General features: G+C 45.5%; 1 protein-coding gene across 4 annotated transcripts in view; it reads left to right on the forward strand.

Annotated features, from left to right (window-relative positions):
• The window catches only part of PTK2B (protein tyrosine kinase 2 beta), a 117197-nt gene that overhangs the window by 58419 nt on the left and 46714 nt on the right, over positions 1-12064 (forward strand). For all 4 annotated transcript variants that reach the window (XM_087717427.1, XM_087717428.1, XM_087717429.1 and 1 more), the window contains exons 2-4: positions 7370-7625; positions 10803-10981; positions 11448-11535. In XM_087717427.1, the coding sequence (XP_087573553.1) occupies positions 7404-7625; positions 10803-10981; positions 11448-11535 (489 nt within the window). In that variant the 5' untranslated portion in view covers positions 7370-7403. The remainder of the gene's footprint in view (positions 1-7369; positions 7626-10802; positions 10982-11447; positions 11536-12064) is intronic.

A 12064-nucleotide genomic window follows, 5' to 3' on the forward strand; every position in this document is an offset into this window, starting at 1 on the left:
TGTCTGGCCTCTGCTGGGTTAAATGGAACTTTGGCCTGATCTAGTACAGTTTATTCACATGACATCAGGTGCCCGATGACAGCTTAGCTACACTATCTAAACCAGTGGTGGGTTCCGGATCCCGCCGCAACCGGTACGTTGCAACGGGGCCGGCATCTACCTCAGGCATGCACCCTGTGCACACATGTGCATCCACTGCCCTGCGATGTTCCAGGAGCTCGGAGGAGGTCGTGCAGGTGCTGTATGCTGCGCGCGTGTGCACAAATGGCCCAGTTAGCTTAAAAAGAGGTAAGGAACATGGCGGGCAGGTGGGCCCAATAAAACACCGTTCCAGTACAGTGGCCGCTGCTTCCAGCTGCCTCTGGTATGCCTGTACTGAGGCATACTGCCCGGAACCCACCACTGATCTAAACCCAGGATGGGTTTTTCATATGCACATGCACTTTTAAGCTTTCTCTTTAGAGAGAAGGTGTAGAGTGGATTAGGTCAGCCAATTCCTCAGCAAGTCCATTAACACAGCAAGTCTGCTCTTAAGCAATTCAGGATTTGGCTTGCTGTCAAATAAGGGGTTGGGTTGTTGTTTTTTTTGCTTCCTCTCTGGTCATAGAAGAAAATGATGCAACTACAAGGCAGGGAAGCTGAAAGTGGCGTTGCAAGAAATGCCAAGATTAAACGAAAGAGAAAGAGAAAGAAGAAAGAGCATAGCAATCACTGTTCTAGATTTCAGTGAGAAAAAGTTTTTAAAAATCAAGCAGGATGGAATTTGCTGATAACCTGAACTCTCAAAGCCTTGGAACATTTTTCTTCCTTAGCCTTTATAGAAACCTTTATAGCTCCAACAGGCATGAACCTGAATGTGGAGTTAGACCACATGTGAAGAGGTCTAAATTTGTGCTGACACTTTCAGCTGGCTTGTAGAATTTTGACTAGAGCTGTTTATAGCGATTCTCAGTCATCCAGGTCGTGGTTGTCCCAAAGGTGCTATTTCAAGAGGCAACTGGAGTTTCTTGTTTTTCTTCGAAGACACTTCACTTCTTATCCAAGAATATTCTTCAGCTCTGACAGGATGGTGGGGAATGGAAGGAATTATATTCCTTGCAGACAGCTGGTCATTTGCATTCGTTTAGAGAGTTATTGAGGCCACTTGGAGGTTTTATCTGTATCCTCAGGGCCACCTGAGTAATCCAGTATCCTACAACATCATCTGTCTCCAGTCTATAACACAGTCCTTTCAGCAGTTCCAAGAAGGCTCCATATCCATTTGCACAACTCAGGTGACCCTGAGGACACAGACAAACCTCCAAGTGACCTCAACAACTATCTAAAAGAATACAAATGACCAGATGTCTGCAAGGAATATAATTGTACTGAGTGTAGGTTGGGATGTTGGGAAAATCAAGCTGAGCTCTCTGTATTGGCTCAGTCCAGCCTAGCAAATCTTGATTGCTCTAAGATTAAAATTGTAATTACGCTCCAAAGAACGGTATGCTCCACTAAACCAGATTTCATCCTGGAATGTATTTTTCTATAGCTGAGTGGTACAATGGCCAAGAGCAGTGATGGCGAACCTTTTTTTGGCTCAGATGTCAAAAGCACACACGTGTGCATGCCCACACCCATGCCACACCCCCTGTGCATGCACGCATGATACCACCACCACACGCTGCCCCCCCGCATGTGCACACAGCTTTCTTGGAGCCTGGGGAGAGCAAAAATAGCCTCCTCCACCCACCCACCCCGGAGGCCCTCTGGAGGCCAGAAACAGTCCGTTTTCCAACTTCTGGTTTGTGTGTTGGGCCATTTTTCACCCTCCGGAGGCTTCAGGGAATCCTCCTAAAGCCTCCGAAGGGCGAAAAACAGCCCAATGCAGAAACTGGAAGTTCGGGAATGACTTCTAGGTTGCCCGTAGAACCATTTTTTCCCCCTCTGGGGGCTTCAGAAATGAAAATCTAAATCAGCTGGCCAGCACACACATGTGCGCTGGAGCTGACAAGGCAACACTTCACGTGCCCTAAGAAATGGCTCCATGTACTACTTGTGGCATGCGTGCCATAGGTTCACCATCAGGGGCCTAGAGGTAAAGCTCTCACCTCATAACTAGGAGGCTGTGAGTTTGATTCTAGGTAGAGGCCGATATTTCTCTCTCTGGGCACAATGTGAATATATCTGCTATTCATGATGTGAATATAACTCTGCATTGGCAACAGGAAGGGCATCTGGCCAGTAAGCTCCATTCAGTTGCCCAGACTCCACTCCACAAGGGATTATGGGGTCATTACATGCAGATGACGATGTATTTTTCCTCAGCTGAGTGATGAAGAGGGGTAATGGGAGATCTTTTGCAGTTCTTCTCCATTTCCTGAAGGTCCCTCCTTGAGAAGCTCTTCACAAGCCAGCTGCATTTGTTGTCTCTTTCCTTCCCCAGGAAGCTGCAAACATTTTGAAGAATGAAAAAGGAACGTGTGAAAGCAGATAATGGAGCAGGTCTCCCTTTCTTCTCCCGGAGCTCCTGCTTAGAGTCCTGATAAACAAGAAGCAGAACTGCTCTGGGTACCAGATGGAGAGTTGAAATTGGCAAAGATCAGTTAGTGGCAGCAGTTTGGAGAAACTCAGCCATCCCACTCCAGCTCCCCTGGGAAGTGTCTGTACTTGTGAGAATCACACTTTCTTGCAGATCAGATGCCTCCCACCTTGATGTGGTGCTCAAAGGTCAGGTTTGTGAGGCTTTGACACCCTCTAGCGCCCACTTGGAGCAAGCGCAGTATGTGAAAGTACCCATTTCCTTCCGGCAAAGCTCCTGCTGCTTGGGTGGCTGTTTTATCAGGAGGAAATGCAAAAAGTGCAACATTTCTTCATATCAAGAAATTGATCATTGTGAGGTGTGTTGTTGTGTGAGAGTGCTGTGTTTATTCCCCAAGCAGGGAGGGGTGGGGGAGGAAGGAAGTCCAGATATATATGGACGCTTCCACCTTGCAAGCTTGGATTATTTTTGGAGCTGCCCTCTCCTGCCTAACTCTGCAAGAGATGAATAATAACAACACATCCCTGCACAGGGCCTGATCAGATACTTTGGATGCTACTAATGCAGAGAAGTGGTACAGATGGTGAAGGAGGAGGAAGAGGAGGTGCTAGAGTAGCAAAAAAAAAGCCCCAAAAACTGGAGGTGTGGAGGGGAGGCTCAGATCTAGCTCAGTGCAGGAAACCTCTTAAGGAAATGCTTTATTGTTGCATTGAAATGCCTTAACATTCAGCTAAGAATTACCCTGCTTGAAATAAATCCAATGTTCAGGAGGTCCTAAATGAGACTGTTTCCCTAACATCCGTTCCTCTGAGACAAATGTGCCCCAGAAGATTGGACCAAGCCAGAGGAGTACGAGGGTGGTTATTTATTTATTTTTGGTTTGTCAAGCATGTATGAGAAAATAAGTATAAGTATGAATATAACATATAAACAAGTAAGTATAAGCAGGTATATGTATATACATAAGAAGTGAATACAAGTAAATGGGAACAGTAGGACTCGAACGGTAGACATGCTGGTGCGCTTCTGCACACTCCCTTACAGATCTCTTAGGAATGGAGTGAGCGCCACAGAAGTCTGTTTAAGGTTAAAGTTTTGAGGGTTCGTGGATGTAACAACAGAGTCAGGTAGTGCATTCCAGGCATTGGCCACTCTGTTGCTAAAGTCGTATTTTCTGCAATCGAGTTTGGAGCGGTTTACCTTAAGTTTGAATCTATTGTTTGCCCATGTATTATTGTGGTTGAAGCTGAAGTAGTCGTTGACAGGTAGGACGTTGTAGCAGACAATTTTGTGTACTTAGCTTAGGTCAGATCGTAGACGATAAAGGGACGGTAGGGAGAAGTGGGGGGAAGCAAAGGAGGGCCCTGTAACAGCAGTGAGTCCCCGCTGGAGTGTGACTCTTGCTAGCCATCTGCAAGTGGATTGACCAAATTCTTGCCCTGCAGAATTGTGTGTAAAGACGAATGTAAACAAAGGCATCTTTGGGATATGACATTTCAGAACTGAAAACAGCTCTTTGTAGAGGTGTCTCTGTGTGTGTGTGTCCAGTTCCTCTGCTTGAACTTCCCATCTTACATTCTTGTCTGCTGCTTGAGGCTCTTCTGTGTTGGAATAAAGGTAGTCCAGGTTCACTGTGCATACTTTTAGTTGGGCTCGGGGAAATCAACCCTGAAGCAGAAATCACGTTTTTGGCAGGCTGCTGCAGTTCTTTGTCTCATTCTCCTCTAATACCGCTATCTAATATTTGGCTTCCTCTGCAGTGAGCATGTTGATCCATGGACCGCGGCAGTCTCCTTGTTAAGGATAACTGAAGAACATTTACTTTTTTTCCGTGGGTTGCGTTGCCCTTATTTTAGAACAATTTGTAATTCAGTAGCGTTGACTCTCTGGAGAGGGGGGGGGCTATGTGAAAGCAAGAGCGGAAGGAAAACACATGTTTTTCAGGGCACAGACATGTGCACAGGCTCGTAACGTTATGACAAAGGATCCAAGCAAGGCAGAAAGGACAATTTCTCCCTGGAAAGCATAAAAAGTTAACATCTATGGTATATTTAACAGGAGAGGGTCAGGGGGGTAGCAAAAATGCCCTTCCGTATAGCCCCTTCCTCAATTTGGGGGGTTTGTTGGGTTCTGTGACCTCTAGGCTGGAGTACTGCAATGTGCTCTACATGGGGCTGCCCTTGAAGAGTATTCGGCGACTTCAGCTAGTCCAGAATGCGGCCGCGCGAGCGATTGTGGGTGCACCTCGCTTCACCCACATAACACCTATCCTCCGCGAGCTGCACTGGCTACCTGTCAATCTCCGGGTACGCTTCAAGGTGCTACTTGTCACCCATAAAGCCCTTCATGGTAGTGGATCTGGGTACTTGAGAGACCGCCTACTGCCGATCACCTCCACGCGACCTATTAGATCTCACCGATTAGGCCTCCTCCGAGTTCCATCTGCCGGTCAATGCCGACTGGCAACCACGCAGAGGAGAGCCTTCTCGGTGGCAGCTCCGACCCTATGGAACGATCTCCCCGTGGAGATTCGTACCCTCACCACCCTCCAGACCTTCCGCACAGCCCTCAAAACCTGGCTATCCCGTCAGGCCTGGGACTAAGATTGTAACCCGCCTGAATGGTATGAATGTTGTGTTTTTTAAATTTGTATTGTTCTATATGTCTAAAGTTTGTTTTTCCCCCCTCCCCTCTTGAGTTGTGAGCCGCCCTGAGTCCCCCCAGGGAAAAGGGCGGCATATAAATTTAATAAAATACTCAAATACTCAATTCTTAAAGGCACCCAAAGTTATCCAAATCAAGCCAGTCTAAGGACCATTTATAACTTATTGGGATGGTGTAGAATATTAAAATGATCCTTAGACCCACCTCCTGGTCAATGGCTGGAAACCAAGGAAAGGAAAGAATGCTTAAAGGTGGCCCTGAGACAGGGGGTATCCTTTGGATTGTTACAGACCTGCCATGCCCAAAGCCCTGGGGTGGGGTGGAGGTGTCATTGCTATGGTGTTGCCAGTCATGTGTGGCCGTTGTGAGAACAATTAACCAATGGAATGGGGGTTGCCTTCAGAAATCATGGGTGCTCCATCACTGGAAGTTTGAAAGAAGAGATTGGACAGCCATTTGTCCAGAATGGTGTAGGATCTCCTGCTTATGCAGAGGGTTGGACTAGAAGACCTCCACGGTCCCTTCCAACTCTGTTATTCTGATTGGATTATACCAACTTTATAGGTGTAAGTTCTGGGAGATTCATCCTGAAGTGCTGCTTGAGATATGCTTCCTCAAATTCTGTGCTTAGCCCCCCGACTTTCCCTTATATAAATGGTTAAGAGCCGAGATGGCGCAGTGATTAGAGTGCAGTACTGCAGGCTATTTCAGTTGATTGCTAGCGGTAGTTCGGCAGTTCTAATCTCACCAGGCTCAAGGTTGATTCAGCTTTCCACCTTCCGAAGTGGGTAAAATGAGGACCCAGATTGTTGGGGGCAATATGCTGACTCTGTAAAAAAAGCACTGTGACACGGTATATAAGTCTAAGTGTTATTGCTAAGTGCTAAAAAAAGGTTTTATACCAACACATTTCATCTTTAGTGCCCATTACTTCAGTATCATCTGCTCCTTTGCACCGAGCTTCAAAAAAATGTATAATACAGTGTCTAGAACCACAGCCTCTTTTCTTTTCTTCCAAAATTGGTTTCTGAGGTTTTGAGGGAAACGTTAATAATGGGGAAATGTGGACTTCCTTTGACGTCCACAAGAAGGCCGTTTCAGCCAAGTCTTTTCTTCCAGATGAGAGAGACTGCAGATGTTCTGTGCTACATTCTTCTGATGGGTACCTTTGAGATTTTAGGAGCAAGTTGCAGGCATTTCCTGAAAATAAGTGCTGGAGGAGGACTTGCCTCATTTCAAACCGGTAGCCGGGGAGGATGTTGGTAGCTCTGTAGAAGAGAAGGTTCTTTGACAGCCCCTCTATTATCCCCAGTCTGTAGGATGCTCGGCCACAGAACCCAACTATTGGGGTTTTGTCTTTTTCAGAGCAGGCAGGTATGTCTCCAGACAAAATACTTAGCTAGAGCCATCCCCTGCTTTTATTTTCAAAACAATCTTTTGGACCCTAAAATGCTTTTAGAAATAAATATACTTCTCGACCTGATGCTTTGGTTTTCAGCAGGCTAACTGTTTTTTTTTAATGGAAAGGCTATTTTAATGTATAAAAAGTCTTGTAGGATCAAGAAATTTGTGCATTGGTACCTGGGGTGGGATTGAAAAATGTTAGCAACCGATTCTCTGCTCAGTGGCTGTGTAGCCGTGACCATGGGAGTGTGGTCTACTGAGCCTCCTCATGGTGGGTGGAGTTCAAGGGTCCAGGAGGTCGGAACGGCCTCCCCCCAGGCTTCAGAGGCCCTCCGAAGGCCAGAAACGGACTTGTTTCTGGACTCCCGGAACTTCTGGTAGGCCCATTTTTTGCCCTCCCCAGGCTCCGGAGGTTTTCCCTGAGCTTCCTGGAGGGCAAAAATGACCTCACCAGGCTCCAGAGACCCTCCTGAATCTGGAAATGGGCCTGTTTCTGCACTTCTGGAACTTCCAGTAGGCCTGTTTTTCTCCCTCCCAGAGCCTCTGTGCGAGCCTTGTACTTACCTGGCATGATGAATGGGCTGTGTAGAAACTCCTGGGAGGGGCAGGGTTGGTGGGGTGAGGCCAGCCAGTTCTTTCAACAACCGGTTCGGCAAACCAGATGCAAAAATAGCATCCGGTTTGCCTGAACTGGTGTGAACCGGCTGAATCCCACCCCGATTGATACGCACAGATCTATTTTCTTGCTGACTCCTGTACTATTTTCTTTCTGGTTGTCAGGAGGTAATGATCCAGCGTTAGCATTGCATTGCTCATGATGATGTCCGGACTGCCGGAAGCCTTGAGCCGGCTGAGAGCAAATTCTCTCCGCAGTTGCTTCAGCCTGGCAGGGCCCTCAGAATCCACCATGGTGGCTGTACCCATCGATATTGACAAGGATGAAGTTCGGATCCTCAAGGTTTGTTTCCACAGCAACAGCTTCAACATGGGCAAGAACTTCAAACTGGTGAAATGTACAGTCATGACGGAGATACGGGTGAGTTTCGTGAATCAGACTCATTGATTGGTGGCTTCTTGCAATGGGCTGGGATCCATGTCCTTCTGGTTTACACCAGTGTTCCTCCTATTTGATGAGAGCTACTTTAGGGTGGGGTTAAGATATCAGACTAGAAACCAGGAGGCATGAGTTCTTGTCCCACCTTAGGCATAAAGCCAGCTGGGTGACCTTGAGCCAATCACTGTCTCTCAGCCCTAGGAAGGAGGCAATGACAAATCCTGCAGGTTCTTGTCCAGCAGTCTCTGAGAACCAGACAGAAGAAAACAAGCAAATTTAGCAGTTTTAACCTGGGTGGACTTCAAACTTCCAGAATTCCTCAGAATGCTGGCTGGGGATATCTGGGAATTGAAGTCCACGTATCTTAAAAAGTTGCCATGTTTGAAAAACACTGATTTAAATGAACAGAATGCCCCTTATTAAAAGATGCACAAGTGTATATATCACCAAGGTATGGGTTCAAGGTGCAATGTGTAAATTGCATCCCCTCCTCTGCCGATTCCCAGTCATTGAGGGCCAGAGGGTAGATGATTACTTCAGTCTTTGGGGCAATGGGGAGGAGGGAACCAGAGTGGAAGCAGTCCTTCCTTTTGAACTTGTTTTCCCATCCTTAATATTGGACCAAATCCTGAAAAACAGGCCAAAATTGCATCACCAACATTTAGCAACAGAGTCTCAGGCTTCTAAAGCAGTGTTTCTCAACCTTGGCAACTTGAAGATGTCCGGACTTCAACTCCCAGAATTGCTGGCTGGGGAATTCTGGGAGTTGAAGTCCAGACATCTTCAAGTTGCCAAGGTTGAGAAACACTGTTCTAAAGGCTTTTGATTTATTATCCTTGACCAAGGACTGCTAGAGTTCAAGGAATTGACTTTTTACAAAAGATCTCTTTTAAAACAGTCTGCCACACCTCTCCTCACCCCCATCAGAATGAATTAAAACAGACAAATTTTTAATGGCCAAGGGCTAAAAAATAGGAGCGAGGAACTTTTTGTGTTCCATATTTTCCTTAATTTCCCAAAGCCATAGAAAACAGGCTAGTGACGCTGTGACAATATCAAAATGAACAAGGCTAACATTTTATTTGGAAAAAGTGTGCAACTAAAAATTGGTGATTGGGGCAGAGTAATCTTTAGGGCTATTAAGAAAAAGGGGCTGAGACTGCACATAACCCAGCAGCCAAGGTTGGTGACTTACAGACTAAACCATTTTGGGGTTTAATTTAACCCTATGTTAACCCTAGGCAAACTAGGCATTGAGAAAAGCAGGGTTGTCCAAAGATTAGCCATGAAGGAGAAGTGGAATCAGTGAAATTCTTAGATATCCTTGTCCTTACTGGATTGTTATACACACACATGAATAATCAAACATACAAATTTTGGAATGTATGTTTGTTTAATTTATATAGCCTAGTTTTTGTAATATTTCTGGTATTTTGCCAATTGTAGGGTTAAATCTAAACCTGCCACTCTCCCTCTTGTACATGAATAATGACGTTTTGGTGAAATAAGTTTCAATATACAGAAAACATTAGAATGTAGCTAAGTGGAACATACCTGTTTAGAAGCAGTCTACTTCTGAATTTAGCTGTTGGGACAAAGCAAAGAAGATGTATTGTCTGTATGCTTTGTGAATATTCTAAAGCAGGGGTGTCAAACTCAAAACCTGGGGCGGGCCCGGATCCGGCCCACGGGGTGCTTAAATCTGGCCTGGGGGGCTGCCCTGGAAACAGCAAAGGACCGTGACCCGTCAAAACCGCGCTTGACTAAGCCGCACCCGATTAAACCGCGTCGCTGACGTCAACAACAGGGCGACAACAGCCAGCGCGGAGAAAGAAGGGCGCTTTAAATAGCACTTTGAAAGTAAGCCAATTCAACTTAAGGTAAGGGTTAGGTTTAGGGTTAGCTTTAGGGTTAGGGTTAGGTTAAGGGTTAGGGTTAGGGTTAGGGTTAGGGTTAGGTTAAGGGTTAGGGTTAGGGTTAGGGTTAGGTTAAGCGTTAGGATTAGGTTTAGGGTTAGGTTAAAGGTTAGGATTAGGGTTAGATTTAGGTTAAGGGTTAGGTTTAGGGTTAGGTTTAGGATTAGGTTTAGGGGGGTTAGGTTTAGGTTTAGGGGTTAATTTTAGGTTTAGGGTTTACAGCGTGCTTCTGTCTCCGCGCTGTTGTCGCCCTGTTGATGACATCAGCTACGCGGTTTAGTCGGACGCGGTTTAGTTGAGCACGGTTTTGTGGTGGAACCAAAAGGACCGGCCCGCAGTGCCTCTGCCAGTGAAACAGAGCATGGGAGGGCTGCAGGGGACCCTACCGAGCTGTGTTTTCTCTGGCAGAAAGTTGTAGGAAGCTGTTGCAGCTGTAAATGGGATCTCAGGAGCCGCCACAGGCACCCCCAACACGAATGACATCAAGCAGGTGATGTCCATCCTGGCCATACCCATCCTGGCCCTGCAGTGTCAAACACAATCCTGATGTGGCCCTCAATGAAATTGAGTTTGACACCCCTGTTCTAGAGAGTAAACTATACTTGAGAATAAAATGCTGAACTAGTGTTTTGGGTGCATTATAACAAAGCATTTCTTAAATTCAAAATACATTCTACTAAGCATCCTCTGAGTATATTGTCTCACTTCGTAGGTTTTGTAAGACTTTAGGGGCCCCTTTCATAGGGTTACAAAGCCAGTTACCATCTTTCTCCCAGAAAAACAAAATAAACAATTGTGAGATCTCCACACTTTTTCCCTCTCATTCAGACATTAATTCTTGGGTCCAAGGAGGAATGTGCAAAATGATTGTATACATGAAACATTATAGATGACATCCAAAGTGACATTAGTGGATTGCTAAAATGTCACTTGGTGTGTTGCTAGTGAGGTGTATATATTACAGTCTTCCTTGGCAACTTGAAAATATGTTGATTTCAATTCCCAGAATTCGCTGGTCAAATTTTTTTGTCCCCTTTGACTCTTCTTTTTAATTAGAAATGCTTCTTGCACTCCTCCAGATTAAATTCAAATAGTGGGTAGATATCTGATTTCTTTTTAAAGTATTGGTCATATAAATTATCAGATTGTTCTGTTCAGAATGTCTTTTGAGTTCACAAGTTTCTCACAACCTTGTTATGGTTTTCTCCCCTTCCTGCCATTTTGCTGGATTTTTCCTTTATAGGAAGTAATAAAGTCAATCCTACAGAGTGGAAGAATTGGTCCTGATATCCAGCTTGCTGAGTGCTATGGATTACGCCTGAAGCATGTGAAATCAGACGAGATCCACTGGCTTCATCCAGACATGACAGTCGGGGAAGTCCAGGACAAATATGAATGTTTGCACCTTGAGGCTGAATGGAGGTATGGAGCCCCTTTTGTATCCATGCTGTTCTCACCAACCCTCTTGACCTCAATTCAGAAATGATTGTTCAGACCAATCTTTCCAGATTAGCTTCATTCTTGGGTACTAAGGGAGGAGAGAAACAGGGTCGAAGTCCAGTTTCGCTGGGATATCTTATTGTGCTTGTTTTCTCCCAGCAAGTCTCATTTGTTTTAATTTTATTAGTGCAATGAAACAAACACAATGCATCAATGAGACTACGATACAGTGATAAAATAAAACTTGATAGGGGAGGAAACTAAGGGAAAATATCCATATAATACTAATATACAATTAATGCAAGTTGTACTGACAGTAGAAGTGGCGTTATGGAAAGAAGAACCGCAATAAGACATTGCTAGTTGGGGAAGCCAGATTTTGTAGTCTGCTAAATCTGAGCACTAAACAGAATGCTGGTTTAACTTAAAGTTTGGTGTGCTGTTTAAGGTATGACCTCCAGGTCCGCTACCTCCCTGAAGATTATATTGAACGCTTCCAAGAGGACCGGACAACGCTTCTGTACTTCTACCAACAGGTTGGTTTCCGAGGACTGCAATCCCTATTTAAAGAGCTGTCCCTGGTGTAACTGTGTTGAATGTGTGAGGCTGCACCCTCCATTGTGCTTCCTAATGCAACTTCATCACATCCTCTAATTCAGCAGTCTCCAACCATTTTGGTGCTAAAAGGATTGGTTTTGTGGAAGACAGTTATTCAACAGACTGGGGTGGGGTGCACGTAACCTAGATCCCGTGCATGTACAGTTTCTCTTACCCACCACTCACCTCCAGCTGTGCAGCCTGGTTCCTAACAGGCCATGAATCGGTAGTGGTCTACAGCCCAAAGATTGGGGACCCCTGTTCTACTTCAACAGCTTGCCTTCAGAAGTTGTGGGAATTTCATCACTGGAAGCTTTCAAGAAGAGACTGGACTGTCATTTGTTAGAAATGTTGTAAGGTCTCCTGCTTGGGCGGAGGGTTGGAATAGATCCGTGATGGCGAACCTATGGCACACGTGCAGAGGGGGGTTCCTACCAGTTCGCACCTATTCGGTAGAACCGGTTCGTC

Source organism: Thamnophis sirtalis, unplaced genomic scaffold, assembly GCF_051295495.1.
Source record: "Thamnophis sirtalis isolate CommonGarterSnake01/CBP01778 unplaced genomic scaffold, rThaSir2_p1.2 scaffold_6, whole genome shotgun sequence".
NCBI classification, from domain to species: domain Eukaryota; kingdom Metazoa; phylum Chordata; class Lepidosauria; order Squamata; family Natricidae; genus Thamnophis; species Thamnophis sirtalis.